The sequence below is a fragment of the Podarcis gaigeae genome (genome assembly GCF_964106915.1).
Source record: "Podarcis gaigeae genome assembly, chromosome: 4".
In the NCBI taxonomy this organism is placed as follows: domain Eukaryota; kingdom Metazoa; phylum Chordata; class Lepidosauria; order Squamata; family Lacertidae; genus Podarcis; species Podarcis gaigeae.
In genome coordinates this window covers 25,233,329-25,260,356 of record NC_139677.1, presented here as the reverse complement: position 1 = coordinate 25,260,356, position 27,028 = coordinate 25,233,329, and the positions used below count along the sequence as shown (strand labels likewise).

General features: G+C 44.1%; 1 protein-coding gene and 1 long non-coding RNA gene across 2 annotated transcripts in view; one reads left to right on the top strand and one right to left on the bottom strand.

The window, feature by feature from the left end:
- The first annotated feature begins 410 nt into the window (after positions 1 to 410).
- On the top strand, positions 411 to 4,254 carry LOC310843015. The gene is made up of 2 exons (XR_014563457.1): positions 411 to 1,831; positions 2,004 to 4,254. It is a non-coding gene; the product is annotated as an uncharacterized lncRNA (long non-coding RNA).
- A 1,692-nt stretch (positions 4,255 to 5,946) lies between these two features.
- ITGBL1 (integrin subunit beta like 1) overlaps positions 5,947 to 27,028 on the bottom strand; it is a 136,252-nt gene continuing 115,170 nt past the window's right edge. Inside the window, exons 8-11 of the mRNA XM_083735321.1 lie at positions 20,432 to 20,548; positions 16,100 to 16,246; positions 11,284 to 11,397; positions 5,947 to 8,192 (exon numbers count right to left, since the gene is read on the bottom strand). Coding sequence (XP_083591447.1) covers positions 8,101 to 8,192; positions 11,284 to 11,397; positions 16,100 to 16,246; positions 20,432 to 20,548 — 470 coding nt within the window. The 3' untranslated portion in view covers positions 5,947 to 8,100. The remainder of the gene's footprint in view (positions 8,193 to 11,283; positions 11,398 to 16,099; positions 16,247 to 20,431; positions 20,549 to 27,028) is intronic.

Below are 27,028 nucleotides of genomic sequence, written 5' to 3'. Positions count from 1 at the left end.
AGTGGTCATTATTTTCATACTAACAACTTGAATACAGCCTGCTTGGGCGCATTCCTTCCCTGAAGTGGACCATGGTTGTCCACAAATTATAAGTCACATCCTTTCTGAACCACATGAAGAGGAACAGGAACAGGAACACACCCACCTTCAAACTTTGGGGGTGTGAATTTATAAGACCTGATTGCACTGGATTGAGACACGTTTCTTGAGACACTTGATCTTTCCTGGGGGAATTCTCATGAGAAAAGCATTTGCACTTGCAATGTTCCACCTGCGCTTTCAAGTGGCACCATCTCGGAAAGACTGTACCACTAATTATCCCTGAACATTTTCGTTGGGTTCAAAATTATATGTTGGGTTACAAAACTATATGTTGAATCTTAGATGTCAAGGGAAGTGTCACTTGCAGATTGAAGTGGGCAGTATATAAAAGCAACAAGCCAGCTTAGTTTATATTTCTGTATGTATGCCACTCAATCATATAGCCAACGACAATCCTCATTATGGCACACATAGTGAACAGGCTATGCAGGCAAGTGTATGACACACAAGATGAAATCTTACAGCCTAATTAACTGTAGTAAAGTACATTCTCGGAAAAGTGAATGAAAACGGACGCTTACCCCTTCCTCCAGGTAGGTGGCTGTTGCGGATGCTGGTGCTCAGTCGCAATCCCTTGGATAGCCAAAAACGCACATGGCCAGGTGGCCATTGGGGAATTGCCCTGGCCGCCTGGGGGTTCCTGCCAGCTCCTGCACTTTAAATTGGCCAATGAGAGGCCTGCTCTGGGGGGGTGTCCTCAATGGCTGAAAGAGCACTGGCTGCCCAGCTGCCCGAGCAGCCAGTGAAGCATAAAAGCCAGCCAGCACCTTCCCTTCTCTTAGGTGAACTCTCTATGCGGGCAAGTGAATGACATCCAAGATGAAATCTTATAGCTTAATTAACTGTAGTAAAGTACATTCTCAGAAAAGTGATCAAAAATTACAACTATTTTGTTCCCACTGGACAAATGGCTCCACGATATGAGGCTGAGATGGTATATAGTTATCAGAGGCATTATTTCATTTCTTTCCCCACTTCACTATGCTTCCTCTTAAATCAGAAATGTGCAAAAGTTGGTGAAGAGCAGCAACTGAAGGAGCAAACCACAAAAATGCACAATATTTTAATAAGATATTGCAACTAGTCTATCCTGAAGTTTTTCCAAGTCATAATTGTTCTTCTTTTAGAGCAATTTGGGTGGGTGGACTCGCTAATTCCTCAAATGTTTACAAAATTCTCCATTGTAGGGAATTCATTTTGATGGCTTGCCACTTTGGTTTGTTTGCTCCCGACTGCTAAAGGTCACCCCCTTCATTTATTTAATGCATCACACATTGCACAGCTACAGCCCATGTTATTTCACCATCTTAAGCAGGGTGGGGTAACAATAACTGCTAGGGGTTAAGAAAAGTTCACTCTCATACTTGTGTGGGATGGGAACGCTCCTGCTTTTCATGTTACCCTGTAAATGGCTAAGAAGTCTCTGTAATGACATAAAGGATAGCATTAGTAGTCATGATACACATGCAGTATAGTTCTATAGGAAGGCATGCCAAAGCCCACTGAAACCAACGGGTTAAGAGTGCCATTTTTGGTTAGTATTATCAGTTATCTGGTTAGTAATATCAGATTGTTTACATCAGGGGTTGCCAGCCCAGCACCCATGCCATGCCATGACATCCATGAACGCTTCCACTGGTGCCCATGGACCGGGACCCCAGACTGAGCTTTCACAGGGAAAAAGGTTTCTAGCCCTCCTAGAAAGAAAGTTATGGGGTAAAACATGCAGGTAACGTCCAAGCAATTTCTGTGAAATGCAAGTGAGTGCGGTATGGCCATTTCCTCTGGTACTGAGGGCTTCCTGTTGCTATTTGATTGCAATAGCCTGTGTGTGTGTGTGTGTGTGTGTGTGTACATGTGAAAAATCCATATTGTAGGATTTCCACAATCAGGACCAGCAGGCCATAGCTGACTTTCCAGCCACTTGCCGGGGGTGGCTGTCTCTCTAATTTCGTGTTATTCCACACTCCACGCAGCATTTTGTTTTACAGCAGCTATTTTGGAACTGGTGTGACCAACACTCCCGAAAAATTTGAAATATGCCCACCCATCCAAAAAAGGTTGGCAACCCCCAATTTACATAATCAAGCCTCACAATTGTTGCTAGCAATGGTAAGAACTATAGTAGTGCAAAGGACAGCCTAAAGGCAGCTACACAGAGGTCTAAATACCATTGTGAGTCGGAAACCCAACACATCCTAAGAATTTATACAGCCAGCCTTGACTTCTCTCCTGCCTTTCTAGAAGTTATTTCTACCAGTGGAAACACAATTTCTGCTCTTAGCTACAGCTGACTAACCATAGTGTCAGGATGTTAAAGAAGCAAAAACAGAAGAATGCTGCTGGAACACATTAGGAACTAATTGGGTTGTTCCTATGTGCACCTACATGCACAATGCATGCATTACACTGAGAAGGTGGTTAATATGTGAGTTGAAGGTGTGAAGGGAGCAAATGGCCTCTTTATGTATGCAATTATTTACCAGCCTCCTAGTTCACACCAGTCATCTGATGAAATCAGCTTGTGCAATATAAACTGGTGGTAGGCACAGTTTACATAAGCAGCAAAAAGAAGAAAAAACGTATCCCAAAATATTCCTATCTGCCCATTGATACAGTGCATCTGAATGGAGGTTCTCCTCTTTGAATTTAATGGAGCTGCCCTTCAAAAGGAGATAATACACTGGGTTTCAGTTTCCGTACTTTTATGCTCAAAGTTCAGACTCCCCCGTTACTGTTCTGCCTCTGTAAGTATTTTAGACCTTGGAGCTAATACATTAAAAGCCAAAGAGAGAGAAAGCACAGTACGGTGTCCAGTTTGATTGGTGGCATGTTTCCTAGCTCAAGGCCGTTTACAGTTTGCACACACATACAAGTAAATGTGGCTGCAATCTGATGGCTTCAACCCTTGCATGGAACTCTGTATGCACAATGGAACCCAACTTACGCGCAGAGAGCATTTCCTTTTATCAACAAGAATCAAAATCCAATGCATATGGCTGAATTTTGATCTGGGGCAAACATATCAAAGTTGTCAGTCAGGAATAACATTTATTTTGAGCCCCTTTTAAGCTAAGTGCCCATTTAGCAATTTGTTATACAGATCAGCATTGACTGTGCAATGCTATCATTCAACTATAACCAATGTGGCTTAGATCCAGGCACAGGGAAGCCGCAACTATGCCCCATATTAATTGGACTGTGGATGTGCCAGCCAATACCTTTCTACATAAATAAAGCCCAGCATTAGATGGCCATTGCAGTTGCTCTAGGGTCACAAAAATCACATGTCTAAAATATAAACGTAGTTTTATAGACGTCTCTAGTCAAAGCAGCAAACCATAATTATGAATTATCGCATCACTGGAATCTTCAGCTAATACTGTATCAATATATTTTTGGAAGAACACTATTTGGAATTTAAAGATGGCATAGAACAGCGCTGAGGAGTATCTGCCTGATTATGCATGCACATAACTCCTGTTTAATAAATTATGCACAGACATTTAGAGGTCACTGAGTACAGGCTCTGATAAGAGGTGTGTCTTTTGCTTTTAAAGGAGACAAGAAATGGAATCGCATGAAGGGTTTTCTCCGTGTGTGTGTTGTGGGGGGAGGGAATTGTTCATACCCAGGTAATACTAGCTTCCTATAAACATCTCACACTTCAGCCATTTCTTTAAGGTAGCGGCTTTCTGTTTAAACAGTACCTGCTCTTTCTACAAAAATAAACTCAGGTTTCTACAGTAATTAAGAATATATATTTTGCAATGGTCTTTCCTCATTTCTGCATTATGGGTCAACCCAAAAGCTGAATATAGACATCCAAGTTGTTGCAACAAAATAATATATTAAACTTTTATATCTGGATACAAAGGTCTCCCCAAACATGTTAGCAAATTTGCTTTTGCCATCCTTTAACACAAAATGTAAGCATTCTTTTTTTTAAAAAAAAAGAAAAGAAAATGTATGTAATATTTTCTCTCTGAGGAACCAAAGGGCTGCCAATTTCTCCATGTACAAAAAGTGATTCTATGTAAATAAAGCAGGGAACTCCCCGAGAGCTGTGCATTTCTTTTTCCATAATTCAATGTGAACTCCACACTGAGCAGCATTTCACCACTAAAAATAAAATTAAAAAATTGTTCCTAAGGCTGACCTATTTGTATTTATTGTTCTAAATCCACAATTTCAATTTTCTGTGCTGTCCTGTTCTAAACGCCTTTGACTCTCTACACAATCACACTGAACAGATGAACTCAGGGCTGGCATCAGGTTTGGGTAGCTGGAGAGGCTGAGGCTGGGCTCCCCAATGATATATCTGCCCTATATGCCCTTTTCTTTTTTCTGGCCTAGTGCTCTACCACTAGAAGACAACTTTGCCCAGGGCCCTGCCAAACCTGGATGAACTGACCTTCCACTGGCAAACCTTCGGTTTCATTCTTTCTATTTTTAAAATGGCAAGGTTGGGTGAATACTAGGTCTGATTATAGTAGTTAATGCCAGGTGCATGTAACACACATTCCCAAAGTGGAATCAGTTTTCTTTTCAGGGACCAGGCAGCAAGTATTGCTAATGTAACACGACAGGGTTATCTGCAATGAATAGCAAAGCCAGGAAAGCCAACAAGATGCCCTCCATATGCTGTTGGAAAGCAGTTTTGCAGAACTTGTGACTGTTAAGCCAAACAACACCAGCAGAGCAGTCAGGACTGGGTATTAGTCAAAGCTATTTCTGCTGCCTGCCTGGGACTGCCTGCCTGGGACAAGGGAGCAGCCACAATATATGGCTGACGCTTAAGGCTTGCTGTGCAGTTCAGGGTATCTTCATGTGATCAACAGAGCCAAGAGACATAAAGTGATAAGTCTGCTTCTACACAAGACTTGTAATCCACACACTCATGCACCAAGCCACCTAGGGGACAAAGAGGGTCAGGAGGCTTCGCTATAATAGCTCTGCAGCACAAACACAAGCTAGGCTTCAAATCTCCCCTTCAGGATTGCAGTTAAGCTTACTAGCAAGTATTGCATTCTTGTAATTAAAATCCACTTAGTTACCTTTTCGGCAAGTTCTAAGAGCAAGAGGAAATCCCCAAGAAGCCTGCCTTGGCCATTATCCTCTAGATGGCAAGACACTCATGACAGTATATTGATTTATTCAGCCTGCAAGAGATCTGATGGGCACACAATGTTCCAGGGCTGTTGAGAGGTTCTCTCAGCTGGGATGGGGAGTCTGCAGCCTGATTTTACCTGGGCGGGGAGAGCGTGGAGGGAAGATAATGAGGATGTGAGGGAAACAACTGGAGGGGGCGAGAGCCAAAGCAGATGACGGGATGGAAAGGGGGAAGCCCCATGCAAGTGATCAGACCATGGGCAAGAGTCACCTGACCCCCAGTAGCCCAGGGAGTGGGAAAGACCAGAGAGAGGCAGAGAGAGGCTTTAGCCATGCAGTCCCTAACAGAAAATAAAATTCCCAGTCCTTCTTTATGCATTTGGAGTCCACAAGACAGATCGCTTGGGAGCCACAAATCTGTACATACAACTGGCTCTTTGCCAAAATCTAAGCTGTGGCTTGGCAAACTTGCACAGCCCCCCCCCCCCAGGCTTCCCACAGCATCTAATTGAAGAAATCAAATGTGCAGGCGCATGGCACTGTGCTCTCAGGCTTGCTCCAACTGCTGAAATTAGAGGGACAGATTCCCCGTTGTAGACTGCTAGGTACATAGCCAAGTGACAAGGGCTGGCACTAAGGCAGTTGCCAAATCAGCTCTGCCCACAATTTCTTGCTGCTTCAGTCACTCCCAACCTCTACCACAACCCTCTCAAACTCAGCTTCCCCCCCCCCCCAGCTGCAGCGTGTCAGAGCACAGTTCCTCCACCTTTTTTCCAGAGCCCCCAAACAACAACTCCTGGCGCTAGGCCCTGGCATGAACCAACTCCCAAACCAATGAACCTTCTCCTTCCCCCTCACACATGAACCCAACCCTGACATGGCCGTGCCATTGCTCCTCCCAGTTTCCCAGAGACGCCGAGGCCTACCCACAGGCTGCTGAGGCACCCGTTCTTTCTCCTCATTCTGGCTGCTCTAGCAGGAGCTGGTGGGGAAGCACATGGAGGGGATGGAGGGGCCTCCCCATTGCCCTGGCACCCAGGGACAGTGGGGGCAGCATGGCTGCCAGCCTGTGGGTGGGAGAGATAAGCGAGAAAACGGTTCGCAGGGCGTGCAGGGGGAAGGGAGGGAGGAAGGAAGGCACAGGGGGCAGTCCCAGCACCTTTTTTGCATATAAAAAAATCCTGCTTATACCTAGTGGGAAACTGGGCTAAATCGCCTTTCACCCTATTTCAGCTATTCAGTTAGTCCTGTGGATCAGCGACCATGAAACAGCAACCAACCTTGAGGTCACCCCTACTAGTAAGTTTCTCTGTGTAAAGGAAGTGCTTTTTGTTCTCTGGCTTACCATATCCCTGGCACACCACTGCCTTTTTTCTTTCCAGGTCCCTGATGGCATTGGTGAGTGAGAAGAGCCAAATCAAGGCCTATACAGTGGTACCTCGGGTTACAAACGCTTCAGGTTACATACGCTTCAGGTTACAGACTCGGCTAACCCAGAAATATTACCTCGGGTTAAGAACTTTGCTTCAGGGTGCGAACAGAAATTGTGCTCCGGCAGCATGGTGGTGGGAGGCCCCATTAGCTAAAGTGGTGCTTCAAGTTAAGAACAGTTTCAGGTTAAGAACAGACCTCCGGAACAGACCTCCGGAACTAATTAAGTACGTAACCTGAGGTACCACTGAATGTACTGCTGAATTACTTTTACTAATTCATTACTAATTCAGGGAGGCTTTACGATTCATTCACACAGTCCTAGACACTTGGGGTGTTCTACACAACAGCGGTACATCTGATTGCCAATAAAAAGATTACTTAAAAATACGCATTTTGGCAAACATCTGCATTGTTCCAGTCCTGATTGGTGCTCCTGGTAGTCTCTCTTTTCCTTCTCCTCCTCCTCATCCTTCACTCTCACAGACTTTGGCCTAATTTAACCACACTACCATCAACTCCAGCTGGCTGCAGCAACACCTCTGATTTGGTTCACGGGTGTCCCCAGTGTCATGGGTGTCCCCAAAGGACGTGCAGTGACATCCTTAGTTGTGTGATGTGGCTCATAGCAGCCAGTAAGATTGTGAGCAGTGGGAGCAAATGATGGAAAGAAAGGGGGGAGGGGGAGGGAAAACAGCACTGGGTAACAGAAATGAAACAATGCAAACGTGCTTTCAACATGGACCTAAAATCACTGGTGTAGGAAGTCATTTTCTGGCACTTTTTAAAATCAAACAAGGTAAGTAGTTTCAGCTCACCCTTTAAGAAAAAAAGCAAAACCTTCATGGAGGGAGAAATTTCCTCACGTGCCTCCTTTCCATTCCATCTCTTCGCTACACTTACTAGAGACCTGTGGAAAGGGGTGGTGAGTAGGGTGACACAAAGGAGAGAGGGTGTGTGTAGCTGAGTGAGTGTGTGTCTGTGTGTGCAAGAGAGAAAAGGCCAGGATCAAAGGGACCTCCCCCTCTAATTTTGAATTTTTACATATTTTTGAACAAGTGTTTTCATGCAGATAGTTCTTATTACACAATGAAGCTGAAATTCAGTAGCCCAACTACATTATATAATGTATCTTGTCTGTGCAATTTCCAGCGAAGATTATTTGTGGCACTCTAACAGGCTGTACTGTGTTCTTCTGTGATATTGGAGGGGCCCTACCCTATTCCCACTGACGGCACCAAGAGCAGGATCAAAACCTGGTGTTGTTTATTGGATTCCCCACCCCCCACCCCCATGCACACACACCTGGAAATATGCTGCTGGGCTCACTTATATCTAGTAGTGGATTTGCTTGTCTTAAGGTTTGTCTTGCATTTAAGTATTCTAGCAGCCTAAGTTAAAATAAACAAGCACCAGACCCAAAAAACCTTCAGTCTTCAGTGTTCCATGGCAGCATTAGGAGTATTCTGTCCCAAGCCAGATTTCGCAAGCATTTCCAGTCCAACCTTCCCAGCACTCACAGTTTCCACAGCTACATATACCATTTCCTGGAACAAAACAACACAGGCTATAATTATCCATAATTGAAATGTACTTCATTAAACATGTGTTGCTCTGCAAACGTCGCAAACCATCAAACAGCTTTATTTCCCCCTGTACATATTTTCTCTTGCTGGACAGAACTCGCTTTGCAATTTGATTAAGTCGTCACCAAAAAAAAAAAGCCCGCTAAACAGTTTGCCATCAAGAAGACACTGAAGGTTACAATTAAACCATCAGAGTTTACAGCCAGCTGCCTCTGTGCTGCTTAGCTCCAGCCTTTGTGCTGCAGTTCAAGGTACAAAAGAAAATGGGCATCTTCATCTTTTGATCTTCTAGAGATGCTTTAGCTATGCTTTATCCAAATCCAGATCCCTTTCCTGGCATGCTTCTTTCAAGGCAACCAAGTGTGTATAATACTAGCAGAATAATAGCAGAATAAAACATTAGCAGAATTCAGGACTCAAAAGTCAGGTTTGGGATGGAGTAAAGGTAAAGGTAAAGGGACCCCTGACCATTAGGTCCAGTTGTGACCAGCTCTGGGGTTGCAGTGCTCATCTTGCTTTATTGCGCGTGGGAGCCGGTGTAAAGCTTCCGGGTCATGTGGCCAGCATGACGAATCCGCTTCTGGTGAACCAGAGCAGCACACGGAAACGCCGTTTACCTTCCTGCTGGAGCAGTACCTACTTATCTACTTGCACTTTGACGTGCTTTCAAACTGCTAGGTTGGCAGAAGCAGGGACCGAGCAATGGGAGCTCACCCTGTCACGGGGATTCGAACCACCGACCTTCTGATCGGCAAGTCCTAGGCTCTGTGGTTTAACCCACAGCGCCACCCGCGTCCCTTTGGGATAGAGTGCTTGCCCCCAAACTCATGCCTGCCATTCACAGACCTAATTCATGCTCCTGAACACTGTCTCCTTCCTCTGCACCTGTGAACAACCTGTGAACTATGCTTTAACTATTCCATCTTCAATTTGCTACCAACTACCTAGGGTGGCCATGTGTCCAACTCAGGGCTTTTGTTTCTCTCTCTCTCTCTCTTTGCTGCCTGTGGCAGCCATTTTGTGCTGATGCCTGCAGTGCTTCTATCAACACCTCGTTTTTTTCTTTACCAAAAAATGAACTGGACCTACTTGACATTTGAAGACATCCTCTATTTAGAGGTCAGTCCAGCAAAGAACCGTAAGAAAGGGGAGCAGAACTATTAGCACCTGGAGCAGGTCATCTGGTTGCAGAGTTCCCTGCTATATGTTTTTAAAAAATAATACCTTGAAGTCTTTGGCACCACAAGGGCATCTCAAAGTGCCATATGAGCCTCCATGAAGAGATTGCATATGTCAAGGTAAATCAGGGATGGGGAACCTGTGGCCTTCCAGATGTTGAGTCACAGATCCTATCACCCCTAATTGCTGGCTGGGGCTGATAGGAATTGGAGTCCAATCACCTTTCCATATCCCTGGGTTAGATTATCAAAAGCAAGTACTGTAAGTCTTTGTTTAGCTGTTTGTTCCCTACATTCGCCTGCCGTTTCAAGGTCAAAACCTGTTCCAGCAACAGAGCGTTTGTCCTCCAAAGTACGCATGTTCCTGGCAAAAAAAGGAGAGGTCTAATGTCACTAGACATCCCCCTCCTACCTTGTCTCTTGATAGCTACTGTTGCCTATTTGGCATTCGCTGTCTGCGCTTCTTGGGCAGAAGACAGATGGGCAGACCTTTAATTGCCAGCCATCATGTCAGGAGAAAAGTTGTCAGGCTCCTTGACATCCTCATGGAAAGCATCCAGACATCAGGCCAGACTGCAAGATGCATGGCTGTTGGCTAAAATGTGCTGTTCTGCCACTGTCCAGTAAACACACACGTGCTTCCCTGACGTTCTAGAATCATGGAATTGCGGAGCTGGGAGGGACCCCTTGAAATGCAGGGAACTCAACTAAAGAAGTACATTTCATATTGCGTTATGTATTCTCCAATAACTGGGCAAGTCAGTCAGAGAAATTAAAGGGTGTTTCCCCCAGCTTTTTCCCAAGATGAAAAATGTAGCTTTCTTTCAAAGCACTAAACTAAGGTTAATCCCAATATAGCAGTTTCAGTGCAATATCACATCTTCAGCAGCAGTGCAGGAGCTCTGCTATCCATCAGGATAAGTCAGCTTCACCTATTAAAAAGAGCATTATGGGATGGGAAATGTGCCCTCCAGCACTCCAGCTACATAGAGCTTTCAACAAACTTTTGTACAGATTTGCTTCTCACTGTCACCACGGATTGCCCCCCCCCCAAAAAAAAGGTCATATTTTATTAAGTGACAAAATACTGTGTTTTGAGAGCATGGGAAACAGGATGTAGCTATAGTGTGTGTGGCCTGTTTCTTTAAGAGGTGTGCCTGTCATCAAACAAACTCCTCTCCCTTGCCGTCAGTGACAGTTTTCTAACAACAAGCCCTAGGAGGGTGTTCAGCACATATCGCTGAAAATAATGCGCGGAAGATGTTAGGGGAAATAGCTTGCGAAAATGTGTATGTTAGGCAAAATGATATGTAATATTAGGAAAAAAGGACACTAAATTGCCAACCAGTTTTCATTATAGATATAGATATCCATATATATTATGAACTGATGCTGAAATGTGGCAAACTGAACTTCAGTTTCAAAAACAGAAACACAGGGAAAAAAATTGGCAGATTTCTTGTATAATCTTAAGAGTTGGAAGGTACCCTGAGGATTATCTAATCCAACTGCCTGCAATGAAGGAATATGCAGTAGTCCCATATGGGGATCAAACCTGTAACCTTGGCCTTATTGGTGCCATGCTCTAACCAACTGAGCTATCTAGCTGTCTTCTTGACCTTCCCAAACCAGGAGAGAGGTTTCCTCCTGTTCATTTGGAACTATGAGCTTTGTAAGCAACCCTACTGGGTTGCTTTGTCTCTCAGCTTATAAGCACAGTGTGGTCAAAAGTGCATATGTTGGTGGGTGGGAGGCTGTTGGGTGAACAATTGCACCATTTTGGGTGGCAGAGGCTGGCACACCAGATAAACTCTTTCAGTCTCTGCTATCCTACGTGCTTAAAGAGAGGAGTTGGCAGGGCGATTGTGCCACACCTGTGCAAACAAGGCCATCGTGTTTGTCACAGTCTCTGTCATCGCATTCGCAGAATTCCCCTGTGATGTACCATTCCTGGGGCGAACAGATGCACTTTCCGCAGTGACAAGAACCTGAAAGCACACAAAAAATCATTACTAGCACTTACAGAACAGTGGCGCTTTACCTGTCGGGCCTGAAACATCTTGGGCGCACAATCAGTGCCTATTAATAAGCAATTGTCTACAAGGAGATAATCAAGATAAAAGCCCATTGAATAGAAGAATGCTATAGAGGTGTGCTTTGACTTGAAGAGTTTTCTATAAGGCCCTGTTGTGATTTCTCTCCATACCTCCTCCACCTCCTTCCATTTTGTTTTAATCAGGAGTTACTGTGAAGAGGTAGATGCTTTCGCTTTCTGCCAAAGCTCTAAAATCAAGGCTACTGTTTCCCAGTGGGACAAAGCAGTGTGTGATTTATTAATTAATTAATTTGGCTACGGTAACAAGGCAAGAAGGGACAGGAGAGATATTCCTTGAGGGCACTGAAGCCACTAAATCCAATCAGGGATTTTTTAAAACAACAATGACAACAACAATGAAGTAGGAAGAATAAGCTACACAGCCGTTTATTATCTGCTGGCTGTGGAGGAAGCAGAGCATGCCACAAACACGACCTGCTTTCCTTTCTAAGCAAAAGGCTTTTGTTTCTCCAGCCCACGGGTCACATTGGGTGCCCCACTCAAACAGCGGGGAACAGGAAAACTCAAGCACTTGTGTCCACGAGGGATGTCTAACTAACCCCATGACGTATAAAACTGAGCACAATCCCACTACAAAAAGAAACACTTTCAAGACCTACTGATTTCAATGGGGGAAGTGAATCAATTCTCTCTCTCTCTCTGGAATGAATGGGAGTTGTGGGGGAGTTTAATTTTGGCTAGATTGTGTGTGCTGGCTTAAGTAGGAGCAGTTGCGACCCTCTTTTGGCCTTTCAAGTCTTCCCTGTTTCATAAGGTGATGGTTAAAAGGTAAAGGTAAAGGGATCCCTGACCATTAGGTCCAGTCGTGGCTGACTCTGGGGTTGCGGTGCTCATCTTGCTTTATTGGCTGAGGGAGCCGGCGTATAGCTTCCGGGTCATGTGGCCAGCATGATTAAGCCGCTTCTGGCGAACCAGAGCCGCGCATGGAAACGCCGTTTACTTTTCCGCTGGAGCGGTACCTATTTATCTACTTGCACTTTGACGTGCTTTTGAACTGCTAGGTTGGCAGGAGCTGGGACTGAGCAATGGGAGCTCACCCCGTCACAGGGGTTTGAACCGCTGACCTTCTGATCGGCAAGTCCTAGGCTCTGTGGTTTAACCCACAGCGCCACCCGCATCCCAAGGTGATGGTTGCTGGATTATTATTTATCCAGAAGATCTGTCCTTGCATCCAGGGGTTGGATCTTAGAATCCTAGAGCTGGAAGGGATCCTGAAGTCATCTGTCCAACCCCCTGCAATGCAGGAATCTCAGGGGCTACTGGCACTTTCTTCCTCTGATGAGTTTAGGCTCGGCCAAACTGGGCCGGTGTCCCTGTTCCGCCATCAACTTCACTGGCATACCGAGTTGTGTTTTTGTGTGTGGACAATGTGTCTTTTCAACCACAATGCTCCACCACCAGGAATCGCAGCTGGCGGTGCCGGCAACGCTAATGTGAAGAATCAGCTGTTGAAATAAATTCTTCAAAAATAAATCTTTCAGGCAGAAACCTGGAAACACAGCCAGAAATTAAGCTGAGCCTGTAGCTGCCAGATGTTTTAAGATTTCATTATTATTTTTTAAGAAAAGTGTTTTGCACAAAATGCAAAGCTCCATTAACAGCTTGATCTTCAGACATGCTCACCAGCGTATAATTGCTCGATATGGTACCATAACAACCGCCCTAGAACAAATGTAATAAAATGGCCTTAAAGGCTAATCATTTCTTAGAATAAGGTGTGTGTCCTCTTCTGCGCTAAGAGCAAGCCAGTGAAGGATTAGTTGGGTTAAGAACAGCAGCCTAGCATCAGGCTTTCATACTCTGAAAAAAGGCATCATATTTTTTCCCCAGGTAGCTAACCATCAAACTCCCTTTGTTTAATTGCAGTGCATACAAGGTGCAGGATACTGCAGCTAAAGTGGCTTTTTCCACAGCTCCCATCATCCTTGATTGTTGGCCATCCTGGTTGGAGCTGATGAGAGATGAACCCCACAACCTCTGTAGTGTGTTTACTACCCTATATTCCATGATGCCTGTTGCCTATTGAGACAGTTAAGAAGGAAGACAAGAAGCCAAAGTGAATGAAAGGCAAACCCACCAAATTCTATTCTTTCCCCCTTTCTCTTTCACGCTGAGTTCTACAAGCAAGTAGTTAAGTATACCAGTATATATTCTGCAATGACAAATAGTTTGCAATTAAACCCAGAGAGGAAAAATAATTTAATGTATACCTAAAACTGCCTAATTCTCTGCCACAAGACACATACACACAAACCATTCCACTGCTGGAGTGGAATGTGAAAACAATGTTCAATGTGAAAAAGGTGTGCAGCCTGGGAGTCATGTTGGACGCACAGCTGTCCATGGAGGCGCAGGTCAAATCTGTGTCCAGGGCAGCTGCTTATCAGCTCCATCTGGTACACAGGCTGAGACTCTGCCCACAGACTGTCTCGCCAGAGAGGTGCATGTTCTAGTTATCTCTCGCTTGGACTACTGCAATGCACTCTATATGGGGCTACCTTTGAAGGTGACCTGGAAACTACAACTAATCCAGAATGCAGAAGCTAAACTGGTGACTGGGAGTAGCTGCAGAGACCACATAACACCGGTCTTGAAAGATCTACATTGGCCCCCAGTACGTTTCCGAGCACAATTCAAAGTGTTGGTGCTGACCTTTAAAGACCTAAACAGACTCAGTCCAGTATACCTGATGGAGCTTCTCCACCCCCATCATTCAGCCCAGACGCTGAGGTCCAGCTCTGAGGGCCTTCTGGCAGTTCCCTCACTGCAAGAAGCCAAGTTACAGGGAACCAGGCAGAGGGCCTTCTCGGTAGTGGCACCTGCCCAGTGGAACGCCCTCCCACCAGATGTCAAAGAGAAAAACAACTACCAGACTTTTAGAAGACATCTGAAGGCAGCTCTGTTTAGGGAAGCTTTCAATGTTTAACAGACTATTGTATTTTAATATTTTTTTGGAAGCGGGGTATAAATAATAAATTATTATATTACTATTATAATGAAGAAATTGTGCAGTTTTTCCTCATTCAGCATTTTGCCTAAGAGCGGGATTTCCTTACTTTCTATTTTCAGTTGCTCAGCTGAATACACAGTAGCTAAGCAGAACTCTGATTTAAAGATGGTGGCTCAGTCTTGGCTCTGTGGAAGTTTCATTTACAATTACTGTTCCACCTAGCCAGAAGAACCCATCACACTTCTGTACACCAGGGATGGCGGTCCTATGGATCTTCAAGTGCTGCAGGACTCCAACCTCCATCATTTTCCAGCTAGCATGGCCAATGGCCAGGGATGATAAGGGCTGGGGTCCAGAAACATCCAAAGGGCCAAAGGTTTCCGCATTCCTGGCTCCAGACAACATCAGGTGAACCCTGCAGTGCAGCAATATCTCTCTCAGCTACGTTCTACATTGACCAATGCTCAGAACCAGTATCCCTGTGAGAGCCATGTCCCTCCATCCCCACCTTGTGATGATGGTAGCAGCCATATGGGTCCTCTGCTCACCATGGCTAGAAGCAAGGAACTCAAACAGGAGGTCACTGTGCTAGGCTTTTGAAGCTTTCAACATAGCACGATGGGGCCCAGCTGCCACAGTGGTGGCAAACATCCCACGGGACTAGTGTCAGCCCTTTATATGAGCCTCTCTGTAGCAATCTGCATCCTAGCCCATGCACAGAACCTGATTTTTTGCCTATTGCTGAAAACCAGAGTAGTGGGACACAGACATTCTGCTCACTGTGACAAAGGCAGGCGATGACTTGATCATGAACTTGAAAGTGTCCCACATTGGCACACGGGAAATTAAGAAAGCGCTGTCATGGGCAGTGCACCTGGCATTTGAAAAGGCCATTTGCAGTATTAGAAAAGCGAGATACTAAATACATGTAAATGAATCCTGAGAGACAGAGGTTTGTTTGGTTTTTTTTAAAAAAAAATTAAATAAAACAAGAACCAAAGAATCACATCCTACACAATTTTAGAAGATTACTTAACTCTCTTTCCAACCCAGAGGGCTTCAGTCACCACTGAGCCAGTCTTTTCTTAAAATGTCTGCATTTGGTACAAATTTCATAGGTTCGAAGAAGCAGCCATATTACAGTTTGCAACCGAAAACGAATGGCAATCTAACAAGGTATAAAACGTCTGAAATGAAGGAACCCCCTCAGACTTTGATGGATATGAAAGGAATCGGCAGTCCAAAAGAAAAGAGAAAGACTCTCTTCCCACTCCAGACAAGTTTAGCAAACGTGCTCACATACCTGCTGGCAACACTTGGAACATCATGCCAAGATATAATCCCTCATACACAATGGCCTCATATAGATACATATACCCACAACTATACCTGCAAATGGGACCACACGCTGTTGGTAAACAATGCCTGAAAGGAAAGCTTCTAAATACAAAACGGAGAACCTCATGACAAGAGTTCTCTGTATTGTAAAATCATTTTGAAAAGCTGTCAAACAGCGAGGGGGCTATGAAAGTTGAGTGCTACAATTTATAACCTGCAGGCTGTGCTTTTTTTAATCTCCCAGAGCATGCCCATACACCGTGGCACTCTGTTTCCCCGCACTTACCCTTCCCTGAGCACAATATGCCGTCCGCCGATTCGCAGAAACTTCTGCTCTCGCTTTCCGTCATGTTGCACTTCCTTGGGTGCTCACACAACTTCCCAAACCATCCATCCTTGCAAATGCATCGGCCGCAGGAACACATGCCGTGACCTAGAAGGAGAGATGGCGAGGCAGGGAGAAGTTTGTATTTTAAGTTTATTATGAGGGACGGGTCCTGCATAGGACATTTTGCTGCCCAGGGTGAGCAAGATTGCAACTTCCTCCTGAAGCTGACCAGCCAGGTACTTGGATTTTACTTCAGCACTGGCAATGAGGCACCACTCTCCACCACACCTGAGGGTGGCAGGCTAGGTTATGGGGCACAGGGCAGGTCACATAGGACTCATAGCTTCCAACAAAGGGGGAATGGATGAGGGAAGCTCAAAAAGAATGGCTGTGGAAACAGTATTTCACTGGGAATGTATTTCACAAAGAATAGATGGTATTAGGAGAAGGAGGTGGCAATTGGCAGTTGGCAGTTAGCATTTGGGAATTGCTTGGTTATGTTAGTTCCATCTTGACTGCAAAGGTGAGAGGACTTCATGTGGACGCTGTCTGGAGGAGTTTGCAAATGATACTTGTTCAAATGTTGCCAGCCTGACAAGTGAAAGGATTTATTTTCAACTATTTGTGAAAGGCACATAAAAATATATATATTCACAGATAGATAACAGGAACTGCCACCACTGCCTTCCTCTCACACACCCAGCAATTGCTTTCTGAGGCAGCCACCTCACTCTGCCTTATGGCAGTAACAGCACCGACATGGGGTCAGAACAAGCTGCGATGGATTCCCGTTCGCCTTGTCAACAAAGGAGAAGCTTCACCTGCTAAATCTCTATGACCAAAGCCTGGTTGGGGCACAGGGAAATGAGCCACGCAAGAAGGTTTTGTGGCAAGCACAGCCCTGAGTCCAAACAACACCCCTCCTTGTCAGACAATGCCATGCCAATAGTACACAGTGCAATGGCCAGAGTTTCCATCCCCAAGGCAGGGCTTAAGCCAGATTTTTAAAAAAATGTGTTGGAATGCTGTGCAAAAAGCTCACTTTGCCACACTCGACTTGGAAAATGCCTTCTGTACTTTTCAGAGTTCCCAGGCAGGGCAAAATTCAGCACGTGCAATCACATCAATCACTGTGACTTTGTAACTGAAGAAGACACACCTGGTGGGCATTTGCCTACACCAGACCTCTCATGGTGGGCATGCCCCAGGGAACTGGATTGGCCTGCTGCTCCCTCACATGTGCACACACTGTATCCCCGAGTATTTGGAAATGCACTGTTCCGTACTTTGAGCACTGCTGTGCACAAAGAAGAGGCCTTGCTGAGTGCAATGTGAATCAGTCCTTCAGCCCTTTGTGAACAGCAGGAAAGGGACTTTGCTAATTTCCATGTTTATATGTCCAGAAGTCTTTGAGCTGTTCTTATTTGTGTACACAGCAGCCTGAAAAACAACTTGTGGAGTCGAGTCACGTTACCCTTTCCAGTCCACTTATTGATTGTTCTTCATACAAAGTTAAGCACTCAATAACTATGGCATGCTGCGTACTTTACAGTGGGCAAACTGGATCTCCTTCTACACTCACCTTCGCAAACATGCATCTGCATACATAAACAGGAACCTGTTTGCAAATGTATATGTAAGCCTACATGAATATTTAAAGCGGGCACTGGTTTATAATTGGTTGCAGTCTCCAATATGTAACCATGGGGGTAACCATGACAATCAATCCAGGGGTAACCATGACAATCAATCCATAAATCAGGTCCCCACACACAATCTGATCCACCATAGCTGTATCTATATCTATATTTCATGGACAAATATTGTACAGATTGGAAAGATGAGGGAGTGCACACAACCCTTAGTTAGCAAAAGTGTCTCATTTAGCAATGTTAGCAGGGTTCAATGTGGAAGAGAGGGACTACAGCAAAAATGGCCTCAGCCCAGTATACCTGAAGGAGCATCTCCACCCCCATTGTTCTGCCCAGACACTGAGATCTAGCTCTGAGGGCCCTCTGGCAGTTCCCTCACTGCAAGAAGTGATGTTACAGAGAACCAGGCAGAGGGCCTTCTTGGTAGTGGTGCCTGCCCTATGGAATGCCCTCCCACCAGATGTCAAGGAAATAAACAACTATCTGACTTTAAGAAGACATCTGAAGGCAGCCCTGTTTAGGGAGGCTTTTAATGTTTAATGTTTTATTGTGCTTTTAATTCTGTTGGGAGCTGCCCAGAGTGGCTGGGGAAACCCATCCAGATGGGCGGGGTATGTATAAACAAACAAACAAATTATTATTACTATTATTATTAATCATACAACCTATTTATCAGAAGGTATTATTTACTGAGGAAAGTGTGTGCAAACTCCTTTCCCTCTTATGATTCTTACCCTTAAGCTTCACTGTTTCGCCCTCTCTCCATGAGCATGCCAAATTTAGTGAAAATTCAAAGCCCTATTTAGTGATAATTGTTTCACTACCCTTAAACCTATGAAATATGATTCAAATTTTGTCTCATTGATTTGTGAGCTGGCTACACACAGTTTTTACTCTCTCAGCTTCAGTTATCCAAGAGTATAGAATGGAGATAACAGACCCACCCTCTGTGGGCTCTTGTGAGCATCGCAATAAAAATAATTGTTAAATGCATTAAGCACTGAAAGTGAAATTTAAATGATGAATAACATTATTTAGTAGTTCTATTTTGTTTTTCATCATGGCAAACTCCCCACCCAGAACATTTTTATTCTTTGGGATTTGGATGTTGCACAGATTTCCTTTTGAAACAGCTCACATTTGAAAGCGTTATAATATTCTAAACGTGTTCAATACTCCAAGGAGAAGGATGGCCTGTGCACTGAAGTCTGCAATCCTAAGAACATTTACTTGGAAATAAGTTCCATTGTAATCAATGGCATTATTTTAGGGGAATGGAACAGACTATTTAGGACATCTCCCCTTTTGACTTCTCTGAGCAGAAGGCTAAAGCACTGGGCCACAGGTCTTGCTGAGAAAGCTCGTTCCTTTCTTCTTCAGATGACAGGCAGCTGCATTTTCAAGTCACTATAATAAACACGTAAGATCACGGCTGCTTACTCCCTCATCTATCACATTCTTCTCCTTATACCTACTTGGGCCTAGAGTCAGAAAAGAAAGCTATTCATCAATCTCTGCTAGTCAGAGAGGGCAGATGACCATTCTTATTCAGATCACCTGCATTGCCATTCACTTTTTCCTCTCTCATTTCAGTAGGCATCTAATCTCCATGCAAAATCCCTGCCTTTCTCCGATGTCCCTTCAGCTGTAACACTTTCTGCTTTCTCAGGGAGGCCTAAGGCTTCTGTCCTTTGCAGCAAAAATGAGACTGAAGTTGGTTCCCAATGTAGCGATGCGGAGTGGCATGCACACACTGAATAAGAAAATGAAGTTTCTCTGCCCTGTGCCTTAAATTAAGCTGTGCAATACCTTCTCTCGTGCATCTCCATGGGAACCAGGAGACAACTTCAGCCTTGCACAGCAGAAACTTCCTTGGCAAGCAGCACAACTTTCTAAGTTGACACAAAGCGTCAAGCAGGCATTTTAACAAAGCAAATCTGGCAGGTGGTAAACTGGTGGTAAATGTTTTCCAAGAGTAACATGAACCCAGTGTACACCAGTGAAAAGGGTATTGGCACCTGACTCCTACCTTCTTTTCTGTGCCTATTTCCATCTGCAAAAATCCATACTGCAAATCTGAAACACTGCCCTGATTTAGAGTTATGCAATAGATGCATTTCTGTTTTAACGATAACACTACCAATAGAAAATTTAGGTTGTGCAACTTGATTTGGAACTCTTACATGCAAACTTGCTTTGCCAAAAAGAGAGAGACTTTTTGTAGCGAGGAAAGTGACAGAGAAAGGCAGTGGAAAGTCTGAGGTAATGCTTGCTGTGATGGTGCAATGCTGTCTAACTTCCCCGCAAACAAATCAGGATGAATGCTCAAATGAACAGGTCAACTGAAGCAACCTTATTCAGCCTACGGTTCCTTGAGCCACTCCTCCTCATTTTCTTCTACATGTCAATTTAAGAACCCATCAGGATCCTTTAAAACCAATTATATGGCAATTCTGGACTGCGGTGGGTTGCTCTTTGATCTGCTCCAGAGCCGTATATTTGTTCCCAGTATTCTCCTTACATAACATGTACTTTGGGGCTGCTGGACAGCAGACTTGCAGGAAATCGTTTCATCAGGAGTCTGATCTGATAAAGAGGATGTGCATTATGTTGGGCACCTTGCTTTAATTTAACATACCACTGCAGACGACGCCATCTATGTCTTCACATTGCCGATCGTCACACTCGCAGATTTTGCCATATATTTTGGACTCTCCTGGAGGGAAACAAGTGCACTGGCCACATTCGCATTTCCCTGTAAGAATAAGCACTCCATCAGTCGCATGCAACAATCAGAGCTGCATTGGGTCATTAAGGAAGCAGCAAATAAATATAAAGATCGTATTGAAATACAAATGCAATATATTCAAAAGGAGAAATTCTAGAAAGACTGCTACATCAAGGCTCCTACCTCTATTAGGAATAAAGGGAGCTACCTTGAAAAGCTCTGGCTGGCTGCCCATTTGGTCTCCAGGGTCTATCATGAGCTACCTGGATTAGAAGATGCCCAGGATTAGACACAGAGCCTCCCACATCCAAAGCAGGTGCTCAACCATTGAGGTATGGGCCTTCCATGTTAAGAAGGTGTCATGGTACACACATCTCATGGCTTCTTTCTATACCACTGAAGGACATCTGGAAGCCTAGAGTCTTATGAACTCAGTCCACACTGCCATTTCTTCATAAATGTGTAGTCAACAGTGAAGAAGAAAGTACTTCTTCATGCAGAACATGGTTAAACTATGGAATTCACTCTCACAGGAGGCAAAAGCAGATTTGACAAATGCATGGCGTATAAGGCAATCAATGGCCACTAGCATCAGTGGCTATGGACGGGAGAGAGACTTTGTGCTATCCATCAATCAGGCAATGGCTTTTTCCACCTGCATTGCCCCACCCTCCAGCCCCTAGGAGCCTTTCCCAGACCACGACCTTGAGAATAGCAGAAGCAGCTGGGGAGAAAACAGAGGAGTTCAGGATATAGATAGTGTGTCCTTGTTTATCAATCTGATCCTTTTACATGGGTTTGTATGTATCTGAAGAAGTGTGCATGCACACGAAAGCTCATACCAAGAACTGACTTAGTTGGTCTTTAAGGTGCTACTGGAAGGAATTTTTTTTTTTTTTTGACTATGGCAGACCAACACGGCTACCTATCTGTAAATGGGTTTGTATGTTTTGTGATATTTTACACATTGCAATTTGCCATTATCTTTTCCTGAGTTTAGCAATTCTTTATTGTAACTGATAAGTGCAAACTGTTTCATTATTATTTGCTGATATTTAATTTTATTGTTTACTATTATATTCAAATGGTTTATTGAATATATTGTTTGACATGAGTTGTTTATTTCAAACCTATTTTTTTGTATTGGATCATACTGTTATTAGGTGTGTGAGCTTTGGTGACTTTCGTTGTTTCTTCAGCTTGTCAACAGCCTTGTGTACAGTAATATAGAATTAAAGTATACAAATTAAAAGTGAAATGAAATGAAATGGTCTATGTTCACTGTCAGAAGCAGGGTGCCCTTGGGTACCAGTTGCTAGGAGTTGCAGCTGGGGACAGTGCTGTTGCACAAAGGTCCTGTTTGCCGGCTTCCCACAGGCATCAGTGCGAACATAGGTAAAGGTAAAGGGACCCCTGACCATTAGGTCCAGTTGTGGCCGACTCTGGGGTTGTGGCGCTCATCTCGCTTTATTAGCCGAGAGAGCCGGCATACAGCTTCCGGGTCATGTGGCCAGCTTGACTAAGCTGCTTCTGGCGAACAAGAGCAGGGCACGGAAACGCCGTTTACCTTCCCGCTGGAGCAGTACCTATTTATCTACTTGCACTTTGACGTGCTTTTGAACTGCTAGGTTGGCAGAAGCAGGGACCGAGCAACAGGAGCTCACCTTGTCGTGGGGATTCGAACCGCTGACCTTCTAATCGGCAAGTCCTAGGCTCTGTAGTTTAACCCACAGCGCCACCCACATCCCTAGTGAGAACATAGTACTGCGCTAAATGGGCCTTTGGCTTTTCTTTTGTTCTTTCTGATCCAGGATGGCTTTTCTTATGTTTTTCATGGAAGGCAAGGTAGGGTTACATAGGGTTCCCATATTGTCTCCCAAGCAGGCAGTGTCTGGACTCAGACCTGCAAAATTAGCTTCACCAAGGTGCCTTTAGATCACAGAATTGGCTGTGCCACTTTAGACTGAAGGCAAGGAAATCAGTATGCATCCTGAACACAAGTTCCTTGGAACTGCAAGTGGGGACAGTGCTGTCATGTTCGTACCCTGCTTGTGGGCTACCCAGAAGAAGCATCTGGTTGGCCACAGGATACCAGACTCAATGGGCCTCTGGTCTGATCCAGCAAGGTGCTTCTTGTGTTTATCATCTACCAGTCTTGTTTCCCCACACCGCTTCACCAGGGCCCCCCAACCTCCTGTAATGCAGGAATCTCAGCTAAAGCACCCATGGCAAATGGCCACCCAACCTCTGCTTATAAGCCTCCAAGGAAGGAGAGGAGAGGAAGGAGAGGAGAGGAAGGAGAGGAGAGGACGCAGCTTAGACTGTACTGCATCAGAGAGAAAGCACCCCACAGAAAGGTGCCAGAAATTCTTCCAAAGAGCTTACAAGTCAACCAGCCAATACATTTCCATATTCTATGGATGACATCAACTGTAGAATGTATATTCTACCATGCACTTATTCCAACATTGCATCTAATACACGTTAGTCTGGATGATTCCAAAAGATTCGGAAAAGAAGCAATAAATAAAAACCATGGCTAAATTACAGGTCCATATATACACACTAGTCTCTTCTCCCTCACATATTGTGTCAGAAACCAGTGCTTTCTTCATAATACCTTCCACAAGCCCCCCCCCCCAGTGTGTCTTGTGATCACAACTTTGTTGTTGTTGTTGTTTTTTAATATTTTTTATTAACCGGCCAATCAAATCAAATTAAATCACATCACATAAATTACAAATTACAAAGCCGAATTTTAAATTTTGTTGGGGGACCCATATTTCAAGATCCGAAGGGGGATTCTGATCATCTTCTTGCTACTGCGTTAATGTCCAAATAAATCCAAATCAGTCCAAACAGAGTTCATAATTCTATCCAGTCTTATCTTGCTGTTTCCACATCACATCTTGTTCATATATTTTCTCTTTTTTCTTTATGATCTCTTCTGATAGTCTCCTTAAGCCGATAAACACTAATAATAATCCTGTGTGAATTTTCCGTTCTTCCAATCCTCAAATCAAGATGATTTCCGTATATCATCACCTTCATAGATAACAGCGCTCTTTCCATCATTAATTACAGAACTGTCATTCTTAAGTCCCACTGAGGAGTTTCACCCACAATATAAAAACAGCTCTATATCTCTATTTCTCCTCTCAGAATTAAGTCCTACGACAGAACTTCCCAATATGGCGACGGCATTTTTAACTGCGTCATTCCAAAGCTCTTATACATTCCACGCTCTTCTTAAAACATGCTTTGGTTTGAAAGTTTATCTCCACACAGCCTTAAATCCACAGCTTAAGTCCTTAAAACGACAATTCTGACTCGTGAGGGGAGGGGATTCTTGTTTAATCACATAAGGAAAGAAAGGAAAGTTTTCCCCCATCCCCCATCGTTCATTTGCCATACCGTATCTTGGCGTACCTTCTCATATTTTATTCTTGTCTTGTTTTATCAGAGATCTCTTCTGTTAGCAGTCTTTACTCCCCCTTCTTCCTTGAATTATGTGCATTCCTTCATCCAAATTGTTTCTTTTGAAGTTCTTGCAGCTAGTGGCGCGGATCAGGGACGGCGTCCAGGAGTGCCGAAATCCCACAGGAGGGCTTTGTGCCTAGTGCCCCCATCCCCACAAATTCGGGGGTGGTATAGGGCACAGCAGGCAAGGGCAGTCCCCCACCACAATCCTGGGGGGGGGTTAGGGAGGCTAATTACTCCCATCATAGCCTCCAAATCACCTCGTGTGGGTCGGAGAGGTGTTATTGTCAGTCATCTTCCGATGCGCCCCCTAGTGGCCCCCTTGTGATCACAACTTTGAGAGTCGGACTTATGTGCAACACAATGCAGTGGCTAAAATTATTATTAATAATAATTCCTAGTTTACATCTCAGCGAATAACAAAGACTTGAAGCCAATCCACTCAATTGTTTCTTTTTTCTATATTCTACCATTCCCTGTCACCATCTTTTTTTAAAGAAAAATTCACCTCCTCCCCCATCCTTCACCCCCTCAAAAGTAGCCAATTTGCTTGACAGATGGGCAGAAAAAAGCTTAGTCGCGTAGCACAGGACTATATTCCAGGTCGCTCTATTAAAGAGGCTGGCCTACTGGGCCAAAGAAAAGAACCCAGCAACAACAAAACAGGAGAGCCCATTTTCAGGACGCAGAGGGAGATAATTTCAGCAGCTGTCCTATTTTATTGAATGTGTCTGCTGTGGAAATAACAGCAGGCCCACACGGCCTGGGCCTTTCCTCTTGCTTTGCCTTACGATAACCATACTTTCAACGCAAACTTGATCATTTGAGTAATTAGAGGAAATCACAGGGAAAAAATGAAAAAGGGATCAACACTTTCACCAACGCGTTTTTCCCTTCCCCGGAATAATAGGTTTACCATAGCAACCCGGATGCAGAGAGGGAAAGTGAACACCAGAAATATCCTCAGCTCTTTTTAAAAGTACAGCACATACGGAAACAATAAAACGTTTGAGGGTGATAGCTGGACTTTCGGCAAGTAAAAGAAGTGCAGATTAAAGGTGAGTAAACTCCTCTCAGCTCAGTTTGGAACTGACTCAGTATTTACAGTGTTTTATTGAGTCAGACCATCACTTCATCAGTAAGGTCTATGCTGACTGGCAGTGGCTTTGCAGGCTATCAATCAAGAGTCTCTCCAACCCCTCCCGGTAGATTGTGTTTCTGCAGTTGCCACCTATTTGCAAAAAGGCAAAGGTGTTATTTAAAAAAGTTGCAATTAAGCGTGCTTGGAGGTCTGTGCCTCAGATGCTCATATGTTGTTCAGAAAAGGATGAATATCCTAGGCACTCTGCAGACTTGCCATAGATATCAAAGTGAGAAAAGTCCATTAGGTTAAGGAACAGAATTCAAATACCCCAGGCACAAGAAATGGATTCCACACCAGAAATTTCCGCCGACAAACCCAGGGCCCTGGTACCATTTTTTAAACAAGGATCACTAAAACAAAACAGCAGTGAAGGTCTAAAAGTATCACACTTTTTCTTCTCTAAGCTTTTCGTTACATTTTCTTTGCTAGAGACCAGGGATGGAGAACCTTTTCCACCCCCGAAGACTCTCTCTGGCAGTGATCCCCCAGTCGGATGCTCTGAGTGGCAGTGGCGTAGGGTGGGTTGTCAGCACCCGGGGCAAGGCAAGTAATTTGCACCCCCTAACCCGTGGATTTGCGCCCCCTAACCCCCAGATGTTGCGCCCGGTGCACCCCCCACGCTGCGCCACTGCTGAGTGGTTACCGCTAGTGAAAGTTTCATTTTTCACAGAATATAATGCACATAATACATTTGTCATTCTGAAGTATGTTGATTCTGGATCCAAAATATGCTAGACAAATACAAAGGCTCAAAATACTAATCTAAGAGTTTTATTTCTGCAGAAGAAAGAAAATGCCACACTCTTTAGATAGGCCAAAGTTATTATTTCCACCCACAGATGTTCAAGTTGCTTAAGGACACATTGTAAGGCCATTGGCATTTTGGCCCATTATTGTATGCACCACACGATGCTATTATGTTGCCATTCACTATTGTCCAGGTTTTTTTTTTATTATTTAACAAATGAGAAAAGCTGCTGAAATGACTGGTGCAAAGAGTTACACTGAATATAACACTTACCCACAATGCTGGGACCATTAATTACATGTATTTGAACCAATTTGCAGATGCCTACAGAGGATAATGAAAGCTTCTTTGTAAACTGTGAGTTTTGATTTAAATACCGTGTGCTGGAAGTTGAACTACAGTATATAATTTATTGGAATTTCTGCCCCTCTCTACAGCCTGCAAAATGCCAAAGAAAAAGTGAATAATAATAAGTGTTCCTACAGAAACACCATAATTTCCTTTACATTCCTATAATGGGCATATTTTTCCCTACTCTTTTCATTCTGAGTTCATACTTTCTCAGCTGCAACAAGGGACGAAGGGGAAATTTCAGTTTTACATAAAGCATTTGGGGTCAAATTACAACATTGGTCTATTGATCTATACAACAGATCCAAAGCCTGTTGCCACAGTAACAGAGTGCTTTGCAATTTTGAACGTATCCTTGTATTACCCCAATTTTACAGATTGGGAACTAAGACAAAGGCTACCCATTGTTCTAGAGAATATTGTCTCCGTATTTGGGTCTTCAGTGCAGTTTATATGGGCATGTATTCAATTTCCATTACAAGTCTGGATGGCAATATCAAATAAATGGTTACACAAAATGAACACACATCTAAATGTTCAGAGGGCGCCATTTTAATATCAAATAAAGGGTGCCATTTTCTAGATCAGAGCATTGTGGTGTTTTGCCTTGCATTTAATACCTGTAACCAATTTCGGCTTTTAAAGGTTGTCGAGATGATTCATTATCTGCTTTGCAACCAAATAATTAGAGAATCAACCATAGTGCTAGTACACCTGAGCACAGTGATGGCAGTGGAGGAGATGGCCAAGGCGCTAGGACGCAGCACTTCACATTTTGCCTCTG